At 42.2% G+C, this 26218-nt stretch overlaps 1 protein-coding gene across 14 annotated transcripts in view; it reads left to right on the top strand.

Moving 5' to 3' along the window:
- Window positions 1-257: 257 nt before the first annotated feature.
- Window positions 258-26218, top strand: part of LOC141768356 (epidermal growth factor receptor substrate 15-like 1) — a 67831-nt gene continuing 41870 nt past the window's right edge. For 13 of the 14 annotated variants that reach the window (XR_012594060.1, XM_074636602.1, XM_074636601.1 and 10 more), the window contains exons 1-13: window positions 258-361; window positions 2062-2103; window positions 2926-3015; window positions 8300-8347; window positions 8737-8832; window positions 10556-10627; window positions 11245-11370; window positions 11670-11729; window positions 13355-13597; window positions 14711-14868; window positions 15608-15764; window positions 18233-18295; window positions 22437-22522. Coding sequence is in view for 13 of the 14 variants with exons in the window: in XM_074636602.1 (XP_074492703.1) it covers window positions 335-361; window positions 2062-2103; window positions 2926-3015; window positions 8300-8347; window positions 8737-8832; window positions 10556-10627; window positions 11245-11370; window positions 11670-11729; window positions 13355-13597; window positions 14711-14868; window positions 15608-15764; window positions 18233-18295; window positions 22437-22522 (1268 nt within the window). In the remaining variant the exon portion in view is untranslated. The remainder of the gene's footprint in view (window positions 362-2061; window positions 2104-2925; window positions 3016-8299; window positions 8348-8736; window positions 8833-10555; window positions 10628-11244; window positions 11371-11669; window positions 11730-13354; window positions 13598-14710; window positions 14869-15607; window positions 15765-18232; window positions 18296-22436; window positions 22523-26218) is intronic. The other variant, XM_074636596.1, reaches the window with a different exon arrangement.

Raw genomic sequence — 26218 nt, 5'->3', positions numbered from 1 at the left:
AGGAAGTAAACATGGACCAAAGCTGTTGCCTAGCAACACAATCCTGTTGCAATTCCGTCGAAATGCGCTGAAACGGAGCGTTTCAGACAGAGGGTGAATACAGGTATATTCAGAAAGACAGTATGACGAACATAACGTTTTTGAACATTACAGCATATAAACATGTTCTAGTAGAAACACAAAATACAAGTATGAACCTGAAAATGAGCTGATATGGGGCCTTTAACGGATTTGGCCAGCTGTCTGGACTGTGAGGCGGTGGTTTGTCCGCTAGGGGGCGTGTTGCCGTGGAGAGGAGGGCGGGTGCGGGTGCGTTCCCGCAGCAACAGGGAAGATGGCAGCCCTCACATCTCTCAGCCAGGTAAAGATGCAGCAATTTACCACTCTACACTTCATCTTCAGGCTGAGCTCATTAACAGCATGGCACAGCATGTCTCATTCATGACATTGTGTTTTATTTGTACTTTGAACAAAACACGAGCTCTCGTTGAGCTGCAGCCTGAATGAAGGCAGTCAGCTGGTCGATGGAGGCCTGCTGCAGGACCGTTATGTAGCGGACTGGCTAGCGTCAGCCAAGGCCTATTAAAGTGGGCTGGGACACGCGTCATATCTTTAGGGGTACGACACATGCGCAGTAGAATCTGGTCTGCACTCGCTGAAACTGAGCCAATCGCAACACACGACCGCAGCTTCAGTCACACTGCGCATGCGTCATACCCCAATCCCCAAGATGATGTCCGCCCGTTACCTAGCCTCCTTTCATAGGCCTTGGCCTCAGCTGGTGAGAGTTAGCCGTGGAGCTATTTACCTACGACATAACACACCGTTAACTCACCAATACTACATTTAAACACAACAAGCACCGTGCACACGGCATACACAGTTATGGACGGGCTGGCATGTGCACGTATATTTAACAAAGCTGTAGAAACTAATATAAGGTTCAGTCCTTCAGCTAGCAGACCCTAGCTAGCCTAGCCTTGATACCAGAGCAGTGAGAGGATGGAGATCAACATGCTGCTGAGGCTAGGAGGCAAGCTGGACAGCAGGCTAACCTGGGCTAACCCGGGCTAACCCGGGCTAACATGGGCTAACCTGGGCTAAGCTTTCATGATTAATGATGCTGATGATGTGAGTTGGCTCTCTAGTCTTCATGTTCTCTGGTGACCAGGTTAATGTAGCACAGATTCTTCTCTGTTGTGGTTGCGCAACAGTCATCTAATGTAGTTGCTTTGTGATGTCTTCTTATTAATTGTGAGCAAAAGGGCCAAAAATAGCATTAAACATCTGTCTGAACTGGACGATCTGGAGGTAGTGGCAGAGGGGAGGATGAGGAGGAAGCTGGACGCTATCCTGGAGAACCCCTCCCACCCCCTCCATGATGAGCTAATCAAGATGAGGAGCACCTTCAGTCATAGACTCATCCCCCCTCGGCACAACACAAAGCGCCTGGGTCAGTCCTTCATGCTGGTAGCCATCAGGCTCCACAACCAAGGCTGACCCCCATAGGAGAACTATGAGGACTTTAAGAAGTTTAAACATGCACTATCTACCTTTAAACATGCACTATCTACAACCATCTTGGTCTCTAACCACTGGCGCACTTTACACTTACTTTACACTTTACATCCTATATACCACTTTATAGACTGCACATATGTACATATTACATGTATTTATTGACGGACTGTACACAATATGTTCACCCATTCACTCTGTATCTTTTATATCTCTATTATTGTTTTTATAATTTTTGTATACCTTTACCTCTCCTGTGTTTCACTCTGTTTGCTGATGTTGCTGCTTTGACACTTGAATTTCCCTCCGGGGATTAATAAAGGTTCATCTTATCTTATCTTAAACGAGTATTTGAATGAGCTCTATAACGTTAGCTAGACATGTGAGACAGTGCAGTTCACACGGCTCATTTAGGTGAATTAGGCATTAGTCATTTTTAAGTGACGTATAATCAGAATACACTGCTAACATGCTCTCAGTACTTCTAGCTGAAGAAACCGCTTATATTATAGTGCATTAACATTCTCTCTCTCTCTGCCACAGCTGTCAAGTGGGAACCCTGTATTTGAGAACTTTTACAGACAGGTGAGTTGATGAGTTGGTGAGATAATTTGTGTAAAACACGCATGAAAGGCAGCTCACATGTTCCAGTGAGAGAGAGAGAGAGAAAAAAAAACATGTGCCTCCGGTGCCTCCGGTGCCCTCTGGTGCTCCTAATGGCATCTGCAAGATTTCAGACTGGAGCCTTGGCGTCTCTGAGCAGCTGTCAATCACTCACAAACTCCGTTCAAATGGTCATCAAATATGAATCAATATTCTGTTACATTAATGCCTATTTCTCTCCTCAAATGTTTTCAGAAACATCTTGTAGTGCACTGTTTAGCTGTAAAATGAGAAAGTTTGAGATCAGTTGAGGAAATACCAAGCAGCGCCCACCGGCCAGAGCACACTTTACAATTTTACAGCTAAACAGTGCACTACAAGATGTTTCTGAGAACATGTGAGGAAAGAAATAGGCATTAATGTAACAGAATATTGATTCATATTTGATCAGCGCTGCCTAGTTTGACCGCTTGATTGGAGTTTACGAGTGATTGAGAGCTGCCTCCGTTGAATGAACAGCCAATAGGAACGCTCTCTCTCTGAAATGACCTGTGATTGGCCAAAGTCTCCCGTCACGGGCTAGATTTTCTAAAGTCTGAAAACAGGGCCATGAGGAGGAGCAGAAGTTTAGTTTTCTCTCAGAACACTTGAATCACAATATGCTGAGAGGTTATTATGGATTTTTTGCTCAATAATTCCAAAAACATTCTGCCTACTGCAGGTTTAATTATGAAATGGAAACATGAAACATGCAAATATAATATAATAACACAATGCACTCCGACTGTGTGTGTTTGCTCCAAGGTGGACCCTGGGAACACAGGGAGAGTGGGACCAACAGAAGCTGCCTTGTTCTTAAAAAAGTCTGGACTCCCTGACGTTACATTGGGAAAGGTAGGTAGTGGCAAAAGTTACTAAATTCACAGGGACACAATCCATGTTCACCCCTTGCTCTTACCAAAATAAAATCATAATGTTAATGTTAACACTTCTAATGCTTAAGGCAAATTTGATGTTTTACATGAAACTATTAACGACATCCTCAGTAGTGATTTTTCGTACATGCTAAAAAATTTAAGTCTGAACTGTTTAGTTTGTGGCTAGAGTAAAAGAGTTGGACAAATCAAATATGTAACATCCACTCATGGCAAATACTCTAAATTGTCCGATAAAAGCAGTCTCAAATAATAGCGAGCATGAAGAAGTAGAGGCCGTGTAAAACAACATTGAGGTCACATGGTAAATTCAGTATATTAATTGGTCTTATTGCAGTTGTGGATTGTCAGGAACTGAAGGTCAACCTCTGGTCTGTGGTTATGTCAGTCTGCTGTCATCATTGTTGAAAACTGTCCAGAAGAGTAAACTTTGCAATGGTCATAAGAGTAAGTACTAGTACCAATTAGAGCAGATTATCTGCACACTATTAATACCTAAAAGTAGGGATGCCGATACCAATTTTTTCCAGACCGAGTACAAGTACTTAAATTTGGGTGCTCGCCGTTACCGAGTACCGATACGAGTACTTCTCTGTAACAAAAGACCCTCGTTAACAGCCAGCTGGAGGGTGTGAGCGACACACGGCAGGCTGGGGAGTCCTGCATACGAGGCGGTGCGCCGCGACCGGCTCTAGGTCGGCTTGGAAAGGCTCGGGGCAAAGGTGCTTCCCGGGGCCGCAGCTTTACAGCGCTCTCTGCCCGGACCTCGCCGCACCGTGGACAAAGTGCTCACTGCGCCCCCTCTCCCCGCCGAGGCTCGGCCCACGTAAAAGGCGCCAGGGGTCTGCGGTGATGTCGGCAACCCACCCGACCTGTCTTGAAACTCGGACCAAGGAGTCTAACACACGCACGAGTCAGAGGGTGCAAGCAAAAAACCGTGGCGTATTGAAAGTAAGGCCCGTCTCGCCTGCACCGTCGGGAAGGTGGAGCGTGAGGATCCAAAAGATGCTGACGAGAGGTTAACGTCACGCCGCCGTGAAGTGGTACAACGGCACGGTTTTGCGAGTACGATTACATGAGCACAGTATCGGACCCGATATCCGATACTGGTATCGATATCGGTGCATCTCTACTTAAGGGCTATGTGCCTATTTTACAGAGTTCAGCCGTGATGTCTTTGCAGACCTTATATGCATACGTAGGACTAATAATATTTGGGACATTGAGCTATTTGCAATCATAAGCAAGATTTTGATGCTGCATCAGTATTTTTACATGAATGATAGATCAACCGAGTATGGGTTATCTGAAAGGTGACAAATCCAGGGAGAATTATTATCAACTCTGCAGTTCCCCTCGGCTCTACAGAGTGTCTTAGCGTCTTTTATCTCACTGTTTTGGTTTCACGGGCTGCAAAAAAGCTCTAAAAACCCACCGTACACTACCTGCCTGGCACCAAACAGCAGACAGAAATAGACAGACAGATCATTTTCTCTGGAGTTGATGGAGAGCAAACCAGAACTAAAAGGAGAGTAAATATTGGACATGCATCAGGTGGACTCAAACATGACTCCCATTGAATTATACATGTTGTTGCTTGTCTGTTGGATGTGCGAATCGGAAACTGTTTACTTTGCTAACATGTTCACCAGATTCATTTTATAACTCATATTATATCAATGTTGTGTTTACAGCTTGTTTTGCTGCCCCAAGTGACAAAAAATAGTTATAGCAGCTTTAAATTTGTAAAGAAAATGCCATGTTTATAATTTGTGAAATTGAATGTCCAGGATTTCCCTAAACTACCAATCCGGGATAGTTTGGCTTCACTTTTGTACAGTGGGAGGATGTGGAGATGCGTCGTCCATCTATATATACAGTCTACGGTGTGATAAGGTGTGTTAGAGTATAAAATGATATATACACATACAGTACGGGTCATAGAAATGACCAATAGATTCAATCAAAAGTCGTTAAGTGTTCACATCTTTGTTGTTCAAACCATTGCTTCACTTACGTAGTGAAAACTTTAGGTTTGATTGTATTTTTTAATTCTAAATAATAGCTCACACTTTCATACAGTCTCTCCTTGAACGTATTCATACATTCATGTTGGATACATAAAACGGAACACAAAAAAGGGACCGAAACGGTTTGATGAGTGTCAAGAGAGATCTCTAGAGAGAAGTTTAAACTCCTCACCTCTACACCTGGTCAATCGCTGTGTAAAGTGGCCACGGCTGTTGAATTGTCTGTTTCGCATAGTAATTGTTGGGCGTAGTCGCTGCTCACCCCTTTTTCACTGTCAGTTTAAGATGCTGTTAAACAACATTCAACAAGCGCTTAGTTTGAAGCATACTGAGGGTTTAATTCTTCAGGTGCTGATTTGTTATTGGCTTTTTTTCCTTTCTTTACGGACTGCTATTCCTTAATGTTTGTGATTTCTTTATGTTACTTTGTGCTTGGTTGATACTTTGAGAGGTGTTGCGTGTGATTAGTCAGATTTAATCAGAGTGTTTGTGTTCAGTGTTGCGTGTGTGTGGCTTATCAAAGCAGACCTTCCAGGCATTATTCCAGAGTGTGTGTGTGTTGGCAGGTAGAGGTGGCAGCTCGCCTCTCTTCTTCCTCACTGTGTACCTTTGGATGGTATTGAGTTTGTTGTGTTACTGCTGTACTCGACCCTGGATGTAAGAGTTGATGTGCAGCTTTAGTCACTGAGATTCACTCAAAACTAAAACAGCAGTAGACCTTGGAAGTAGTAGACCTTATGAGGTGCTCTTTGTATACTAATGTATGTGTTATCTTCCATCTTTGTTTGTTATTTTCAGTCTTGTATGCACATGTGTGTAAACCAAGGTTCCAGCTGTGCATTTTCACTGTTGTTTTACTCACTGTGGACAGACCTTCATTGCATCCAGTGGAATATGTCTGGGGTCTGAAAATGAAGCCAATGCAGAAGTACCTTAACCCTGCATTCTTTCTGATAGCCAGCAGGGGGCGACTCCTCTGGTTGCTAAAAGAAGTCTGAATGGTCTCAATCGCTAGTTTCAAGACTTCTTCAATACAGCATGATGTTCATTTAGTAAATTATGGTCCCATTTAGAGTCAAATAGACCATAAAGCAGGGGATGCTTTAGGGCGGGGCTACCTTGTGATTGACAGGTCGCTACCACGGCGTTGTCCGGTCTGGGAGTTGTCCGTGTTTTCGTCTTAGAACTTTAACCCTTTCACAGTGTGTTTTTAGGCCATGAAAGTAAATTGTAACATTTTGGTCGCCTAAAAATGTCTTTTTCAGCGTGTGGTTGTACTTAGCTCCACCAACTTCCGGTTGCAAAAAAACAAGATGGCTACTTCCAAAAACCAAGATGGCGATGGCCAAAATGCTGAACTCGAGGCTTCAACACAGCAGTCCACAAACCAATGGATGATGATGCTCTTATATATAGTCTATGATTGCATCTTTGGACAGATTTCATAACTAGCCTATCACATGCCTTGATTTTGTAACAGCTATAAGCAAAAGGCGCTGTGGTTGTGATGGCTCTGGGGAGCAGATGAACAGATTATTGTTGATGCATTTACGTTAAGACGTTACAGGTATTTATAGAGTTGAATGTGGTCAATCAGTCATTGTCACCTGAGTTGAATTAGATGCATCCTGTGGTCAGTTTAGCTAGTAGCTGACTGCTTTAGTGCTCTTTCAAGTTCAGTGTTATCGAACCTCTGCTACTCTTTTTGGAACCAACTTCTCATTGTTTACATTGAGTTTCAGTCTTCCTCTCTTTCAATAGCTCTTTTTTCCTCTTAGTGAGCATTACTGCCTCCATAAATATCCTTTTCTGCCTCTGCAGTCAGCAACAGTGTGTATCACGCCCCTATGCTCATGTGGTACTGTAGATTATGAGATACACACAATGCTTGGTACCCGCTAGCATTTACATTGCATTTAGACTGTCTTCCTGTCTCTGAGCAGCTGTCAATCACTCACGAACTCTGATCAGACGGTCAAACTAGGCAGCGCTGATCAGGTATGAATTAATATTCTGTTACTGTAATGCCTTTTACTCGTCTAAAATGTTTTCAGAATCATCTTGTAGTGTACTGTTTAGCTGTGAAATGAGAAAGTTTGTGACCCGGCAGCCATGTTGAGATCAGTTGAGGAAATACCAAGCACCGCCCACCAACCGGAGCAAACTTTCTCATTTTACAGCTAAACCGTGCACTACAAGATGATTCTGAGAACATCTGAGGAGAGAAATAGACATTACAGTAACAGAATATTGATTCATATTTGATCAAGTTTGACCGGTTGATCGGAGTTTGCGAGTGATTGACAGCTGTTTCCGTTAAATGAACAGCCAATAGGAACGCTCTCTCTCTCTCTGAAATGACCTGTGATTGGTCAAAGTCTCCCGTCACAGACTAGTTTTCTAAAGTCTGAAAACAGAGCCATGAGGAGAGCAGCAGAAGTCTAGCTTTCTCTCAAAACACTTGAATTACAATATGCTGAAAGGTTATTATGGGATTTTTTGCCCAATGATGCCAAAAATATACTGACTACTGCAGCTTTAATCCAATGAATCTGATGGGTGTCTTCAGCATCAACGTTTAATTACCTGGTCAATTGTCGGATGTTTTCTTCTGTATTATGTGACCACTGCCTTTAGATTTTCTGCTATAGCTGTAAAAATTACAGACAAATTGGTAAAATTTTGGGAAGATAGAGTCCAACATGATTATTTCAGATTTTTGTCAAACACATTTGTTAAATTAGATCAAACAGAGGAAAGATGGATTAAAGAGAGTGCCTCATCATTGTCTGTTAGTGGGTTTAAAGAGCCCATAAAAACAAATGCTCCACAGGAAATGGTTGAAACTAAGTAGCTCCATTAGCCAAGTCTGCAGAATGACGTCTTACTGTCTCACATGCACACACATAAGTGTGTGTGGGGGGGTGGGGGGGGGGCTTCCGGCGCCTTCCTGACCCAACATCTTCAGCCTCATCTTACCTAAACCTATGTCCAGTAACCCCAAATCACATCTGATTGGATACATTTATGAAAGCACCCCCTGAGTTAATGATGAGTCATCGAAAATATTTTGATGTTTTACAGGAAGAGAAAAGAAAAATACTCAAAAAAAGATTTGTTGACACATATTTAACATGTGAAAAGAGATACATGGAACAATTAAGACAAGATTTTATTTCAGTGTGTCTTCAATGCTGTGTGTTTGTGTTTCAGATCTGGGATTTGGCTGATCCTGATGGTAAAGGCTATCTGGACAAACAGGTAGGGATTGGAACAGATCATCCAGTGCTCTGTCTCTGATGAGGTGCTATACAGTATGTATTTCACAGAGAAAAGATGCAGAAATACTTAATGACAAATAAAGTGACAAAGTGAAACCAAATATCCACAAGTTGATCCAATGAGATGACCCTATTTGCCGATGCCAGCATGTCCAGTTCAAATAAAAACAGCTAACTGATCTGTGCAAGCAAAGATAGAGATGTTTTTTTTTTAAATATAAATATTCTATATTTTCTTTTTCTAATTTTTCAATAATGGTAATAATGTATGAGAGGAGTTGTATGTCTTTGGGGAGCTATCAGTGTTAGTTATCTGAGGTAGAGAATGAGAAAGGCTTGATGGGTAATACTGTGTGTTTTCTCTCTCAGGGGTTTTACGTAGCTCTGCGGCTGGTGGCCTGTGCTCAGAGCGGTCAGGAAGTCAGTCTGTCCAGCCTCAACCTCACAGTCCCTCCCCCCAAGTTTGTGAGTATGACTTCATCATTAACCTTTTCCACTCCACTTCCACTTCCACTTTTAGGGGAGTACAGGGGGTCTTTAGGTGGAGATAGCAGGTCAACAGTTTATGTCACATAGAAGTGGTGCACATCATCTGAATGCTGGGAACCTGAAGATTGATTTGAGATGCAGCTCAAGTTGTTCTAGTCATAAATAAGAACTAAAAATAATTATTCAAATACATTTTGAAAGTGTACAAGGGCTTAGAACATTATGATAGAAGTAGTTGATGGCTATTGTCATGTTCTATTACGTTTCATAAGATGATGCAGCAATTTTTGGGTTAATACCATTTGTTACCACATTAAGACACCAAGACCTTGACGAACACCATAGGAAAAAGCCATGCTGTGATTTGGTATCAAAAACTTTTGACATTTGGAGATTTCTTTAAGAACTGCATTTTTCGGCGATTGGAGGGTGAGCACTTCTTTTCTGGAAACTGCTCAGAAACCCCCTTACTGTCAATATACCTATGAAAGCCATCCATCCTCTGAATGCTCTAGGTCTCTAGTCTGATCCATCCATTCTCTGAATGCTCTAGGTCTCTAGTCTGATCCATCCATCCTCTGAATGCTCTAGGTCTCTAGTCTGATCCATCCAGCCTCTGAATGCTCTAGGTCTCTAGTCTGATCCATCCATCCTCTGAATGCTCTAGGTCTCTAGTCTGATCCATCCAGCCTCTGAATGCTCTAGGTCTCTAGTCTGATCCATCCATCCTCTGAATGCTCTAGGTCTCTAGTCTGATCCATCCAGCCTCTGAATGCTCTAGGTCTCTAGTCTGATCCATCCATCCTCTGAATGCTCTAGGTCTCTAGTTTGTGGCTGTAAAGGTTCATGAGGCTGTGATTATCCTAGAGGTCACCACAGGTCATTGTATACAGTGAGGTCAAATTAAAAAAATGGTCTCACTACAATGAAATGGGTCCTATGGGGACTAACATCATCACACATGAATACAGTTGGGCTCATTGGATCCACAAGAGTCTCAGCTTTACAGTGATACACAATTTATGTAATTCACAGATTGTTTAGGGACCGCCCCCACCCCCCCAGTATGCAGAAACCATTCTTAGAATAGATGAAAATAACAAATTTATACTGCATGCAAAAAACTGCATGTTTTTTTTTGCCCAAAACTGCATGTGATTATTATAAAGTGGGCATGTCTGTAAAGGGGAGACTCGTGGGTACCCATAGAACCCATTTACATTCACATGTCTTGTGGTCAGAGTTCAAGGGACCCCTTTGGAAACCGCCATGCCAGTTTTTCCTCACCAAAATGTAGCCTCCTTCCTGACATGCTAGCATGACATGGTTGGTACCAATGGATTCCTTAGGTTTTTTTAGGATCATATGACACCAGAAACTTCACTCTAAAGCTTTAAATCTAAGCCCGCTACAGCCTCTTAAAGAGAGCAAAGTCAACCAATGGAGCCGGCGCCCTCAAGGAGTGGAAGACGTTAAAGTTCAAATCCACATATTCTTTGTATAAAAACAGCTACAACAGTGACATTTATATGGAATTAATATCAAACCTGCAGACATTTTTAAAAGACTTAATATTCATGTTATGTTATCATGTTATTAAACCTTGTATCAAAAGCTCAATATGAGAGATGTGTGTTTAATCCAGCAAATGGACCATGTGACAGTTCTGTGACAGCCATCTTTGTTTGTCTGATTTCAGAAGGACACCAGCAGTCCGTCACTAAGCAGCACAGCTTCTGCCTCTGGCGGCGAATTACACTGGGCTGTCAGGGTGTGTTGAAACGCACGCACGCACGCACGCACGCACGCACGCACACACACACACACACACACACACACACACACACACACACACACACACACACACAGTAGAATAAAGCAGTCATTATAGATGTGTTTCACATTGATTCAGAAAGAAAAAGGAGAAGGAAATTTTATTTATTTGAACAATTACTGACTGAGTATTGACTGGATATTCCCAGATGACATCAACTGTTAATATCCGTTATTTATTTAAATATGAACATATGTACTCCCCTTTTTTAAAGTTCAATCTCAACATATATATACAGAGATATTGCATAGAACCTTACTAATACATCATTTTAGTTTCTCACAGATTGCTATTAATCCAGCAGAGAGCACTGACATTTATTTTTTGACTCTGTAAAATGCCCCATGAAATGTTTTTAACTTTCAAATATCGATATCGGCATCTGCCTCAAAAATGCGGTATTGTTTGTGCTCTAATATTGCAGTTTAGTAAACCATACAGTTTGTGAAAAAGCTTGAGCTCTACCATTAAGTCAAAAGACAGAGTCATGCTCAGTCAGTCTAACATCTACAGATCAGCCTTTTTAGATGACCAGTGTGTGTTTTCCTTTGTAGCCCGAGGAGAAGAGTAAATTTGATGGGATCTTTGAGAGTTTGGCTCCAGTCAATGGCCTGCTGTCAGGAGAGAAGGTCAAACCAGTCCTAATCAACTCCAAGCTACCTCTGGATGTCCTTGGGAAGGTACTGACTTCAATTTTGGTTTCTTATATTAGGTCTTAAATGAGACTTGTTGGTTCCATGATTGAAGGTTAAACTAGTCAAGACAGAACTTCAATATGTTCTGTTTCCCCACAAATACCAAGTGACACGGGGACATTAATGTCACAGTGGCTGGTAGAACTGTTATATTTAGCAACGAATTGTCAGAGAAGATGCTTATTTCCAAAGTGGATTTATAGTAATGAGATCAAATCTGTGATAGTTTATATACTCCTTTAATTACGCTGAATGGCCTCATCATGTTTATTTCTTGCTGTTAGGTTTGGGACCTGAGTGACATAGATAAAGATGGCCATCTTGACAGAGATGAATTTGCAGTGGTGAGTGTTATCTTCTTCATTGTTACCATATGTAGTTTTGATTCTCTATAGCTGTGTCATAACTGTGGACGTACAATGTCTTAATATTAGGTAGGACCTCCCTTTGCCCCCAGAACAGCCTGAATTGATCATGGCATGGATTCAACAAGGTGCTGGAAACCTTCCTTAAAAATGTTGCTAATGAGGTTATCCCCATACCAGGGCTGGAGCTTAAGGATGTCCCGTCTTCCCGGGGCCGGAAAAAATATGATCAGGAAGGTTGAAAATACATTTTGGGACGAATTTGCGACGAGAGTTGAAAGAAAATTACCTGTTACATTAGAATGAACGGCGATGAAAATGACGTTTTGTGTAGTGCACCGTTATTATTAAATGTGCTTGACAACATAAACACACACACACACACACACACACACACACACACAGTCAGTCCGTCCCGCACGTACACACAGCACATACCGGTTAACCAGTCAGCAGCCGACGTGAGTGAGCTGACCATAACGTTACATTAACTATGAGGAGTCAAAACTCTGCAACCGCTCAAATCATGTTACTGATGTTAACCACTCATGTACTTACTTCCTCCTCTTCATCCCCTATGGGTAAGAAGGCTGCAGTGAGATCTCTCCATCACATATTGTCTGTGGCAACGTGCTAATCCTCTTCCCATGACAGGAGCATCTTGTCCAGCAGCTCCTCCAACTTTAAGACGCTCCAGGTAGCAGGGCCGGTTCTAGCTTTTTATGGGGCCCTCTGCAAAATCGTGTTTTTTGACCAAATGTGACTTTTTACACGTAAAAAATATTAGAATTTAACTAAGCTGCATTGTTAACATCAGAATCAAAACAAACATGCAAATTATGAATAAAAAAACACCAAAATTACTTTAAAATAAATTATGCATAAATTATAAATGTATGAACAAAAATAATCCACTTTTGATGTTTGTTTTATATTAAAGGTCACTTTGAATGATTAACTAATGATAATGTAGAAAAAAAAAGATTTAAAATTTGGGTCCGCATTCATTTCGGGACGGTTCCGGGAGGACGATGAAAAAAGTTAGTTTACTGCTTTAAAGACGCTTTTCATATAGAGTATAGTGTAATATAATTAAGAGACCCAACAAGAGATCCCCCACGAGCATGCATTGTTATGCGACAATGGCAAGAAAAAACTCCCCTTTAGCTGGTAGAAACCTTGGGCAGAACCAAGCTCTGGGTGGGCGCCCATCTGCCTCGACTCGTTGGGGATGTTGACATGATAGCGTCACGCAGTTTCTGCAGATTTGTCGGCTGCACATTCCACATCCCAAAGGTGGTCTGTTGGATTGAGATCAGGGATAACTGTGGAGGCCATTGGAGTTCACTGAGCTCACTGTCATGCTGGTGGAACCAGGAGTGACCACTGGGGCCAGTAGGATGCCGCTCGGACACAGGCCGAGGCCTGAGCCCGCAAAAACCCAATGACTCCAGAAGATGTATTTAAGAACAGGAAACCATTAACAAAATTACAAATGAAATAAATATTAGATTAGATTGGAATTTGTGTCTGAACTGGGGGCAAATAAGAGGTTAGGGACATAATTAGTAAGTATGCATTAACAGCAGGATGTGCTCCCCTAGGCCATGCACCTGGTGTACCGGGCCCTGGAGAAGGAGCCTGTTCCTGCACTCCTCCCCTCTTCCCTCATCCCTCCGTCTAAGAGGAAGAAGAGCCTGGGCTCAGTGGCCGGCTCCGTGCCTGGACTACCCGCAAGCCCTCCGCCACCAAAAGACTCGCTACGCTCCACACCCTCCCACGGCAGCATGAACTCACTCAACAGCACCGGCAGCCTGTCGCCCAAACACTCACTCAAGTCTGGACAGGTAATACACACTACATACACTACACTAATATACACACCTACTACAGACACTTTGAACACACAATAATCCAGAACTAGAAATCACACTGGAGCAAAAAACATCATTAAACATTTGAATGACTTGTTATGGTTCAGTATTGCTCTTGTATAACCTGATCCATTTTTTATCCTTTATTTCTTTGCTTCTTTTTTGTATGCCAGCTATCTAAATGTGCTCAATTAAAACACTCATTACACAGTGTGGTGATCGAGTGAACCACGGAGCCACAAAATAAACGATGAGCAGACACAATCCAAAATATTATAGAAAACCATAAAAGAGAAACTGTGATGTGGGATTCATCTTACTAAACATATTTATGTTGCATTATTTTGATCTAGGCTTACTGTGGGCTGAATTATATTATAATTATACATTGTGCAGGTGTAGAATTTAGAACACAATAAACACAAATGTACACAAATCAAATGAACATTAGATTAGTCGTACTGACAGAATCAATATTACATGTTTGGGACACAGTTTTTTAAAAGCTAGGGCTGTCCCGGTTGAGTTTATTTGGCCCTGATCCCAATCTGAATCCTTTAATGTTGGTTGTCTGCCAAATCTGAGTCCAATCTGATACTTTTATGTACTTCAATCTATATTGAATATGTATCTGACACATTGAAATAACAGCTGTAGCCTACTTAAAGGTCCCATATTGTAAACAAGTTTTTTTTTTAACATTACAGCATGTAAATATGTTCTGTTAGAAACACAAAATACAAATATGAAGCTGAAAATGAGCACGATATGGGACCTTTAAATTATTTTTTACGAGCTACTGTATTCTGGTTAAAAAATTATTACTTTTATAAACTGAAATTATTGAAATGTGATATGAACGAAAAATGAACTGGGAGAATGCAACTCCTGAATTGATGCAATCTCCTAGAGAGAAGACGCACCACTCTGTTGGAGTGGTTGGATGTACAGAAACACTCTGTCCACTCTGATTGTACAGTGGTGTGACAGAACGGAGGTTCTTCCCTCACAAACTATCGTAGACGAGTTTTGAGACTAAGTTTGTGTCAAAAAAGTTACAACATATGCATCTCTTCTTTCTCTCAGCATTCATTGAACTGGGTGGTCCCAGTGTCGGACCGTGGTCGCTATGACGACATCTTCCTGAAGACTGATGCTGATCTGGACGGATTTGTCAGCGGACATGAAGTAAAGGACATCTTCATGCAGTCTGGACTTTCTCAGAACCTCCTAGCCCATATATGGTAGGGACTCAGACAGCCAACCTACTCATCTTTCATGGTTGACAGTTAATGATGTGTTTTATTTCTCGGCTAGGCTTATTATTGGTTAAGTCAGTCTTTATTTAGGGTCTATAAATTGTAGCTAATGGCTTTATTAATGGGTAATAAATCATAGATCAGTTATAAACCAATAATGAGGGGAAAAAAATGTTCAGATCCTCTGCAGCCCTTTCTCGAAAGTAAGTGGCTAGGAAAGCCATCCATCCTCTGAATGCTCTAGGTCTCTAGTTTGATCCATCCATCCTCTGAATGCTATAGGTCTCTAGTTTGATCCATGGATCCTCTGAATGCCCACTTTAATGTTGATAAGAGTATTAAATACTTGACAAATCTCCCTTTGAGGTCCATTTTGAACACATACAAAATGTGCAATTAATTTGCAATTAATCGTGATTAACTACGGACAATCAAGCGATTAATTCCAATTTAATATTTTAGTCGATTGACAGCCCTAATTCAAATAAAGGGAAGCAACAGTTTTGGTAAACTAAGGGTGTGCAACATATTTCAGCCACTCTACTTTACTCTACTTTACTTCTACTCACCTGATTCAGCTATTTCTTTGTCCTTTGTTTTTATTTTTGTTGGTCCTGTTCTGCTCAACAGTCTGCTCAGTCTGCTGGGTATAATAATAATACTACAATAATAATAATTGAGTTAACTGATTGTACCTCTGTTGAATGTCTGCTCTTCCCTGCAGGGCTCTGGCAGACACAAGGCAGATAGGCAAGCTGACCAGGGAGCAGTTTTCCCTCGCCATGTATTTCATCCAGCAGAAAGTGAGCAAGGGCGTCGACCCTCCACAGGCCCTGACTGCTGACATGATCCCCCCCTCTGAGAGGAGCACTCCTGTACCAGTAGGTCCCACACACACAAACAGTCTGTGTTTACTAGAGCTCAGCGACATATCTGTATATCTATGTATTTCATGGGGCTCAGGAGGTAGAGCGGGTCGTCCACTAATCTGAGGGTTGGCGGTTCGATCCTCAGGTGGTCAGGCGGTAACTCGCTGCCATCGGTGTGTGAGTGTGTGTAAATTGTAAAGCGCTTCGGATGAAAGTGCTATATAAATGCAGCCAGATATGACGGAAGATGGACTGATATATTATATATTAAAGGGTAACTTCTCTATTTTTCAACCTATTTCCCCATGTTTTTGTGTCTAAGTGACTAATGGGGACAACAATTTTAGAAACTGGTCCCGTATTGAGGAAGAACTCTGTAACCAGCAGCCATGAAACGAGTTTCGAGGGCAAGTGAGCAGCGTCAATGTAACGTTATGTTAAATAAAAGTGCTTGTTTTTGCCACTTACAGGCTCACATTGTTATTAGTAGTGTCTGACAGCATTATGGAAAGGACCCTAGAGAGAAATAAAACCTTTTTCAAACCTTTCTCTTGATCCGGTCTGGTTGTTATTGTGTCCAAGTCCCGCTCAAGGAGAAGTCTTGCTGTGAAATCTGAATATCCGTATACTCTGGCTCAAATAAATACGGGTGGAACATCGAATTCAGAGAGCTCGTCCACATTGTGGAAATCATCTAAATATTCAGCCATGACATTATAAATCTTTTAGATAACACTAAGCTACGCTTTCTGTACTCCAACACAACAAACTCTGTCTGTTTCCACCATGGATGTATTCCACTATTCCACCGTTGTCTTCCGGCAACACATCACCTCGCCAGATTTCACAACGAGACTTCTCCTTGAGCGACATTCTGTCCATAATGTCAGACACTAATAATAACAATCAGAGCCTGTCATGGTAAAGACAAGCACTTTTAGTGGACGTAAATGACGATGCCAGCTTGCCCCAATTGCACCATATTGTAGCCTGAGAGCAGCTGCCGTCTACAGCGCTCTCCCTCAATATTGGACCAGTTTCAGATGTTGTCCCTATTAGTCAGTTAGACACAAAAGCATGGGAAAATAGGGTCCGGTTTGAAAAATACAGAAGTTTTCCTTTAATACTATGATCAACTATATTTAAAGGCAGAATCACATAACACATATCAATCTAATCATGTGGAGTGGCATGAACAATAAATGCAGCTACCTGTGTGATCATCATATCTACACTACTAATGATCAGTTCTCAAAATGCGAAAGTACCAATAGTACATCATCAATATCAACAAACATTACTGTCCCTTTGTGATTACTTGTGATGATGGCTTCAACAAAGCCACACTCATTAAATATCTGTCCTTTGCTGTATACAGTAGGTCTTCTGCTCCTCTTCCTCTCCAGAGGATTAATGTGTTATTTCATAAAAGTGTAGTCATTTTTTAGGATGCAGATTTTCTGGAGGTGGTCTTATTCTTCTTATTCTTCTTATTCTTATTATATATAGACAATGTGATCCACCTCCACTATAAATCACAGCTGGAAATCCTGGATTTGTGTATTTTTTGTGTTAAATGAAAAAAACTGCGTGAAGACAGCAAGATGCTAAATATCTTCAGTTACTGTACCCTCTCATCATCCAGGGCTTCTTAGAAATGTCGATTTAACTTTGTCCATGTTGTCAGTATGATTGTATGACCATTAGCTGGTAAATTAGAGTATCGTTAACTTTTTATCTTCACAGCATGGCATAATGCTAATACCGTGGAAACCGCTTATAGTGATCACGGTTCCAGTGATCAACCGCTTATATGGATAAAAAAAATTGGGAAAGAATCATTACTATATTAATGCTTATAGTAATCAAGTAGTCCGCTTACAGTGTTCATTTTGGGTCTTTTCATACATGACAACATACGGTAAAACATTTTAAAACTCTGTTAGACTAACGTTAGTTGAATTTCTGTTTTGTATTTTACTTTACTCCCGTGATACTTTCCCTTGCGGACCGTCTGCTTTCCAGCTGGTTACCTGACGCTGATGCTGCGTGCACATTGATATTGGATAGTAAATTTTTTCTCCGAATGAAAAACGAACGTGCACGGGGAAAGCACCCGTGCTGCAGAGCCGGCCAAAGACAATACCTCGGCCTTGGTGAGAGTAAAGGCAGAAGAATTGGCAGCAAGCCAGTAAATAGCAAAACGGTCCGTTTCAATACTTTCTATTTTTGTAATAAATATACAAATATCAATTATATGGTAATCTGCATAAGAAATGATGCATAACAACAAAAATTCACTATAAGCGGTTTCCACTGTATTGGATAACACAGAACAAGGAACTCTCTTGGTGCTGAGGGCTTTTTCAAAATGTCTCTGTTAGTCTCTTTTGACCTGGGATGGGTTCTAACTGTTGTTATAACTGTTTAAACTGCTGTTTTTCATTGTCAGAAACTAAGTAATTTCTCTATGGCTGCAGAGTATGTCAGGATACATGACCCCCGTGGGATCAGAGATGGCTGCTCTGTCTGAGATGAGACGGGTGAGTCAATACTTCTTCTTCTCTTCTCTCCTCCTCTCATATTTCTCCTGCTCTTTGCATAGTTGGGCAGGAAGGTGTACAGATTTTTCTCTTAAACATCCTGTCTCTTGAGAGACGACTTGAAAATGTAACCCACATAAACGTGTAAATGGTAACTATGAGGACAGGTAAATCAATAATACAGTGCCTCGCAAAAGTCTTCACCCAATAGGAATAACACCGAGGGGGGTGAATACCTTTTTCAAGGCATTGTATCAAAGATATTTACTGCCCACTGTTCTTCTCTTATCCTAACTCTGTTACTGCTGATGTGTCTAACTTTGCCCTCTTCCTCCTCTCTCAGGCTATTATGTTGAAGTTGTGGGTAGGTAACCTGGACCTACAGTGTATTAACCCATCAATGCTTTCAGTGGCTGGCCGTTCAGGTTGATTACTGGAAAGCATTTGCAAGACTTTTCTCTCATTTCAGTACAGTACAGTACAGTGCAGTGACATCGTCTCACCCTGTCAACTGTCTGCTGATCAAGGGAAGATTCAAAATCGCTTTTAGTTGGCAATCAAGATTCTTTGAAAATTATGATAGCAGTTGTTTGTGACCCAGGTATTAATAAGTTCAATCAATCAAATCAAGAGCATCCTGTGTACTTCGGTTATGTGCAACAGTACTCAGTAAAAAAACAGTATTTTTTGGAGGTTTTAATATCATTCTTTAGCTTCCCAGTGGCGTTGCTTATGTAATCAAATCCGAACATTCAAATCTTAGTCGAAATACGTATGTTTTAACACTGAAATGCTATTTTCCCAAGCCCTTCTAAAAACCATTTCCTACGTGACCTTACGTAGGTTTCTGCATGATGACGTTGCTAATTAAACAGTATATATACATCCTTACAGTCAGCTTATTAATGTTACGTACAGTAACATAGATGGCGGTCGGCACACGCCCAGTTTGGAAAAGCAGACAGGAGTACCGGCACGGAAGCTAAACTATGTGCTGCTGTGGACGCCACGTTAGTTTGGATCCGAAAGTCGCACAATAACGCAAACTAACTAATGCCCGGGCCAGACTGGGCACATCAGCAGCGCTTGGCGGCTGCCTTCCTGAACTGCTGCATATCTCACACGTGTGTGTGGTGTCCACACCACCGTTCTACATAGATTATCCCTTCCGTAATGGCCATTTCATTATAAAGGTCATTTATACTTACTTGAGACAGAAAAAGGTTAAGAACCGTGTGGTAATTTATAAATAATAGTAATAATCAACAAATAAACCCCCGTACTTCATTCATGCGCATGCAAGTCACTGCATTTTCTACAACGCTGTCCTATTTCAGAATAAAAGCCTTGTGTTAACAAATGAAGGAATTCTGTCCACAGAAAAAAACACTAGAAGGCTTTTATTTTGAAACGGAAGCAGGAAGTGTTGAGTTAAAAATAAATCTTTAATTTTTTTAATGTCTGTGACATATTCTACATATCTAGACATTGAAAATGTAGTACGTAGTATGTAGCTGGTATGATGTCAGTATACGGTAAAAAAAGAATTTTCACTGTCTGTTGCTGCTGCTCACGCAGGCAGTGTGGCTGCTCTAACCTGTTAACAGGGGCGGCGAAATAAAAAGCAAGAGGTTCCGCGACACACATGCGCTACTTACGCGGGCAGTCTGACCGGGCCGTAACCGATCAATGCAGCAGTAGACCAGTAACTCCCGTGTTCTGTGAGGTCAAATTGTTGTTTTTGTGAATAGAGTCTGGTGGCTTTAAAGACAGCGATACAACGGCTTCAGTTCCCCGTCGGAAAGGGCTCTCTGATGGCGAGGTAAAGCGGTGAAAATAATCTAAATATAGCGGACACTTAAACTGATATGTGACTTAGGGATGCTGATTTTGAAAAAAAAAATTTAACCGATAACCGGCCCTCGTTAACCAACAAGATTTGTGCCTCGCATGCAGCGATGCGTCAGCTGCAATGTATGAGCACAACAGACAACTGAGTCCCCAGTTCACCATCAGGAGAGCTACGATGCTGCGTTCACTGTCTCCAGTTCACCGTCCGGGAGCGTTAACTTGGCAGATAGATAACTTAGATGCTGCGTGAGCATCGCGGCCATGCAGCCACGTTCACTGTAAAAGTCTCCACGCCACATTTAGTTTAGCAGGTTGTCCGCTGTGTGTCTGCCCGGAGTAACGATACTCTGTCTGCCCGGATTGACGATAGCTATTGACCGACAAACAGTGTGTGTGTTTGTGCTACATTAGCAGCTGTAACTCTGCTGGTAGCTTCGTGCTCACCGTAGTCACACACATACGGTCTGTCAGCGCAGCGAAACTTCAGCGAGTTTCCGACAGACCGTGTGTGTTGTCGGTGGCGTTCTAGCTGTGAACGTAGGTGTAGCAGACAGTGTGTGTACAGTTTATTTGTTGGTGAATAAATGCTTCGAGGCTACAACTCCTCCGCTCAAGCGAGCTCAAGACCCGAGCCAACTTCCTGTATCTGTGACGCCGGCTCAGACTGTCTTAAGGTGGGCTCTTAAAGGGACTATTTGTAACTTTGTACGCGCATAAATGTAGCGGGTCGTCACACATGCGCGCTCGCATATGCGCGTTCGCGTGTAGCCGCTGTACCCTCCTCTGCCTGCTAGCCTTCACTCAGACAGCTCAGCTCGCTCCACCTCTAGACGTGAACGCGCGGTCACTCCACACTGCAGAAGAGTTAGTTTAGCTCTGAGAATATCTAGTGAATGTACAGGGGACGTTTGTGCAGAAATAACTGCTGCAGCTCCTCCAGACCAACAGAGGTTTCCCGTGTCTTGTGAAGTGACGGAGCTCTACAGAGATTTACGTTGTCTTCTCGTTACCGACCGGGTGCCGGTGTCTCCACTGCTCTCTCCGGCTGCGGGCGGAGAGAGCAGGGAGACACGCTGGAGAGCCCCGCTGCCTCAGCCTGCACTTAGGCAGGAAAAGCCAACACTAGGATCAGATCTAAATCATGTTCATGGAGAGACCTTCGTCTGGTCAGCTAACATTACTGCCAAGCAGCTGAAATATAGAGTGATATTGTGGTTTTAGCTGACGTGTGTCGCCTCACTGTTTTGAGTGATGCTCGTTCAGGTATATTGAGAGCGAGCAAGCGCGAGCCCGACGCTGACTTTCGTTGATTTCACGGCCACAGGTGTCGCTGTTAAGAAGCATTTCTGAAAGTTACAAATAGTCCCTTTAAGGTGGACCAGCTTTTCCCATTAAAGTGACAAGTTTTTTAATGAATTATTAACATTTCTTTTAACCGATAGCGTTAATCGGTTAAAATGCTTAATGTCGGTTAAAACGATTAAACTGTTAATTATTAACATCCCTAATGTGGCTAAAATATTTTACCACTGCTCCCGTCCACAGCCGCTTTACCTCTCCGTCAGACAGCCCTTTCTGACGGGGAACTGAAGCCGTTATATCGCTCTCTTCAAAGACTCCATTCACAACAACCCCACTTTAAAAAATCCAAACTTAGCACAGCTATTTTTGACCCAGCTAGTGCAAGCGTTCACATTATTCATTACCTTATTGATGAGCTTACTTTGGTAACCTACGTCACTGCTTTTTGCTAACGGCTGAATGGGCGTTTCCATTTGAAAACCCAAGAAAAGAACACAAATGGACCCGCCCTTTAATAAAAGAATAGCTTGTTTTTTCTTATTTTCAAGAAATGTCTCAACGCTCTTGGTCTAGCTTCACCAACAAACACTAGTGGACAAAATAGTGGAACTTTGTTGAAAACCACCTTCATGAAAACTTTTTGAATGTTCTCAGAGGGCTTAATATTATTCATAAAATTGCAATATCCTGAATCTTTCCTGTCTTTGGCAGTTTGTCAGTGGTGGTGCACTCCCCCACATGTTGGTGACTGACCCAGCCCCCACCTACTGATTCCACCTCTGTGCTGCTCCTCTTATTGAGCACTGGTTTCTCTCCTATCCTCTCTTCTCCTTCTCCTCCTCCTTCCTTTGGCCTGGCCTGCCGTGGCCCAGTTGGTACCATTTCATTATCCCACTTCACTTCTTCAACAAATAAGGTTTACTGTGCCAACCTTGTCTTTTTTTGTCTTCCTCCCTTCCTGTCTCTGTCTGCCTGTCTCTCTCTACAGGACAGCTCTAGTTCAGTGGGTTCAGGGGAGTTCACTGGCATCAAGGAGTTGGATGACATCAGCCAGGAGATAGCCCAGTTACAGAGGTAACAAACAATATCACCGGCACCGCCTAAATAACATGACAACACTGACGGTGTTAACCGCGGCATAGAAAATGAATGGATGATAAACATTAAAACTACTTTATTAGTAACATTTGTACCAGTATCTCTTTCAGTATACATCAGACCGTCAATACGTCATCCAGAGTAGGCTCTCATGACCACGCCCCCTTTCAGGGGAAACCAACCCCGTGTCCCTCGTAGACGGTAACAGAGTAAACAGAAGAAGTTGAAACATGTCTCCAAACTTCTACTTTAATAAACCAGTAATAGTAATAACGCTATGCTGAAGAGTTGCTGTGTAGTTGGTTCCACCAGCAATAAATCCAAAAACGCTGATCTCCGATTTAATAGAAGAGCTTCATGGCTCCAAACTATAGACCAGACCAGCATTGCTTTATGGCTCCAAGCTATAGACCAGACCAGCATGGCTTTATGGCTCCAAGCTATAGACCAGACCAGCATGGCTTTATGGCTCCAAGCTATAGACCAGACTAGCATGGCTTTATGGCTCCGAGATATAGACCAGACCAGCATGGCTTTATGGCTCCAAGCTATAGACCAGACCAGCATGGCTTTATGGCTCCAAGCTTTAGACCAGACCAGCATGGCTTTATGGCTCCAAGCTATAGACCAGACTAGCATGGCTTTATGGCTCCGAGATATAGACCAGACCAGCATGGCTTTATGGCTGCAAGCTACAGACCAGACCAGCATGGCTTTATGGCTCCAAGCTATAGACCAGACCAGCATGGCTTTATGGCTCCAAGCTATAGACCAGACCAGCATGGCTTTATGGCTCAAAGCTATAGACCAGACCAGCATGGCTTTATGGCTCCAAGCTATAGACCAGACCAGCATGGCTTTATGGCTCCAAGATATAGACCAGATCAGCATGGCTTTATGGCTCCAAGCTATAGACCAGACCAGCATGGCTTTATGGCTCCAAGATATAGACCAGATCAGCATGGCTTTATGGCTGCAAGCTATAGACCAGACCAGCATGGCTTTATGGCTGCAAGCTATAGACCAGACCAGCATGGCTTTATGACTCCAAGCTTTAGACCAGACCAGCATGGCGTCCTCTCCGAGGCTGCGCTCCCTTTAGGGGGAAAGAAACTCGCCGTCACAGGAGAGGAAATGATGTAAGGCTGTTGTGTAGCGGGTTAACGAGGCTTTCACACTGACATTTGAGCATTTGAGGCTCATACGATACGTGAATATTCACCATCAGTGTGCTAAATGGCTAAATGATGCTGGTGATGGTGACTATCATGGCTAGCTAACGTTAGCTTGAGTGGAAGGCTGCTGCAGTAATACAGTCATACATTAACGTTACGTCTCAGCCTCTAGATCAAACAGTTGGCCTTAATTTATTAATATATCGTGAACGTTCAGGTTCAGGCAAGATTGCAAAATAATTATTAGACGATGTGTATTAAACAAACGTTTGGTTAACAGGAGATGAATGCATACGAACTTGTCAAAATTACAAACATACGTCAAATTGCATTGAAGTCTCTGGGATCTTCTGTTTTCTATCCCCCAAAAGGGCCTTATCTTTTTGTGCCTGTATGTGCCGGTCTGATGTATAACTTTTATTTTGTAGCACATCTTATGCAGCCAAAACATGAAGCAGAAGCAACAACAATAGCAGCAGTGTAGCCATTTGAAAATGTTTTTCATAAGTAGTAATTGCCTCGACATTTACAAGATGCTGCTTTGAGTTTGATGTTAGTTTCAATGTTAGTTATTATTCGCTATGATGGTCTGTGAAACAGCTCTTTCAGTTTTGCCAAACCTGTCACCTGTAAGCAGCCAACACACTTTCTCAGTTGACCTCTGACATTAGCATCCTCTCCAATCCATTGTCATCACCCGCGTCCATGCTTTTATCACTTTCTATAGTCATAATAAGATATAAGACACAGACCACATCATTTCCCTGACTAGTGTGATCCTGGTTTATTGCACCCTGAATCTTCTTTGCCATGTCTTTTCAAAAGTACAATAAAACCTAAAGTATGGTCAAATAAAAGTGTAATACTTAAAGGTGCTAAATTCCATATTCAGAACATATCTATTGCTTCTCCACGGCTCTCAACATGGCGACGGCTGAGCTGGCAGCTCACAGCTAGCGGTGCAAACTGTGAAAACAACGGCTGCTAACAGAGCTAACAGTATTAATCTGAGGGTGGGCATTAAGCCATCTACACATGATCAGCGGTAAAATCACTCTGTGCTGACTGTGCCATTGTTTTCCACTGGGCAGAGCAGAGCCAGCGCTACCCTTGGCGTGGCGCACCGCTCGAAATTGCCACCGTGCGTTGCGCTCAAAGTTCAAATTATTTCAACTTTGACCTTGGTTGCCGCGGATCTTTCAAAGCGCAACCAACGAGATAACGGTGGCAATTGTTGCTGTTGCCTAGAAAAAGTGAATGAGCATTCCTTGCACACTTTTTGATGACATACTTTTTTACTTGCACTCCGCTCTTCCTCTGCAAAGCTCTGCGGCCGACCTCGCGGTGAGTGAAGAGCAAATTTGAATGTGAAAGCAGCTTTACGCTTCTGCAACAATGCCGTAGGTCGGGATGGCATTATCAGCGGTAACCGCCGTATAAGAAACGTGCAGAGCGGTGTGTCAGTGGGGCACGTTCACAGGACTCACGTGCACCAACTTGCATGCGCGACTGGCCTGGCTACATAAACAAAGCACAGAGAAGCTCAGATTACAACACACAGGTAGACATTACTCCTCTATATCTTTACATAGAAAATAGTTGTTTGCTGCTATATTAATGCTCTGGATATCATATAGGGCTGTGTTTCACTGACCTTTTTTCTGGGAACCTACATTTTAATAATGACAAACCATCGCCACCTTATTCACAATAGGCCTTATCTATAAATCTTGAGAAGAGCGAATTTGTGCGTAAGCGAACGTTTCTAACCATATTTACTGCCATTTCCTCATCACCTTATATTATCTTGAATACGTAAACCAGCCATTTCAAAGAGATATACGTTTGATAAATTTATGCATATGTTATTGAAAACATATACACATGTTGAAAACTTATAAATGAGACCAAATCAATGCATTTAGGTAGAATATACAGGCTCTTGTTTTTTCCCCTCTCATCTATCAAACAAACAGAATGTGCGCTAGCCTTTCATATTAGATTCAGTGTTATAAGTAGGCTACAACTATCAGAATAATACGAACATTCAGGCTCCCTCATGTGGCTCAAAGGTGTACTGCAGATATACATGTTATATAAAAGACTTTAAATATATCTGGCGACCCTAATAAAATCTCCTGCAATCCACCTGTGGATCCTGACCCAGTCTTTGGGAATAACAATAATTAGTGTATGCATTTAAAGGAACAGTATGTAACAATTAGGGGGATCTATTAGCAGAAATGGAATATGATATTAAAAAGTGATATGATATTAATGTTTTCTTTAGTGTATAATCATCTGAAACTAAGATTTGTTGTGTTTTTTTAATCTTTAGAATGAGCTGTTTATATCTACATAGGGAGCGGGTCCTCTTCACGGAGTCAACCATGTTGCACCGCCATGTTTCTACAGTAGCCCAAAATGAACAAACCAAACACTGTTAACTTTTCCTGCTTCGGCCAGAGTCTAAAACGTTACTCGCTCCCGTCGCCGC

The sequence above is a fragment of the Sebastes fasciatus genome, chromosome 5, assembly GCF_043250625.1.
Source record: "Sebastes fasciatus isolate fSebFas1 chromosome 5, fSebFas1.pri, whole genome shotgun sequence".
Classification (NCBI taxonomy): domain Eukaryota; kingdom Metazoa; phylum Chordata; class Actinopteri; order Perciformes; family Sebastidae; genus Sebastes; species Sebastes fasciatus.
This window is presented reverse-complemented; position numbering and strand designations above follow the sequence as displayed.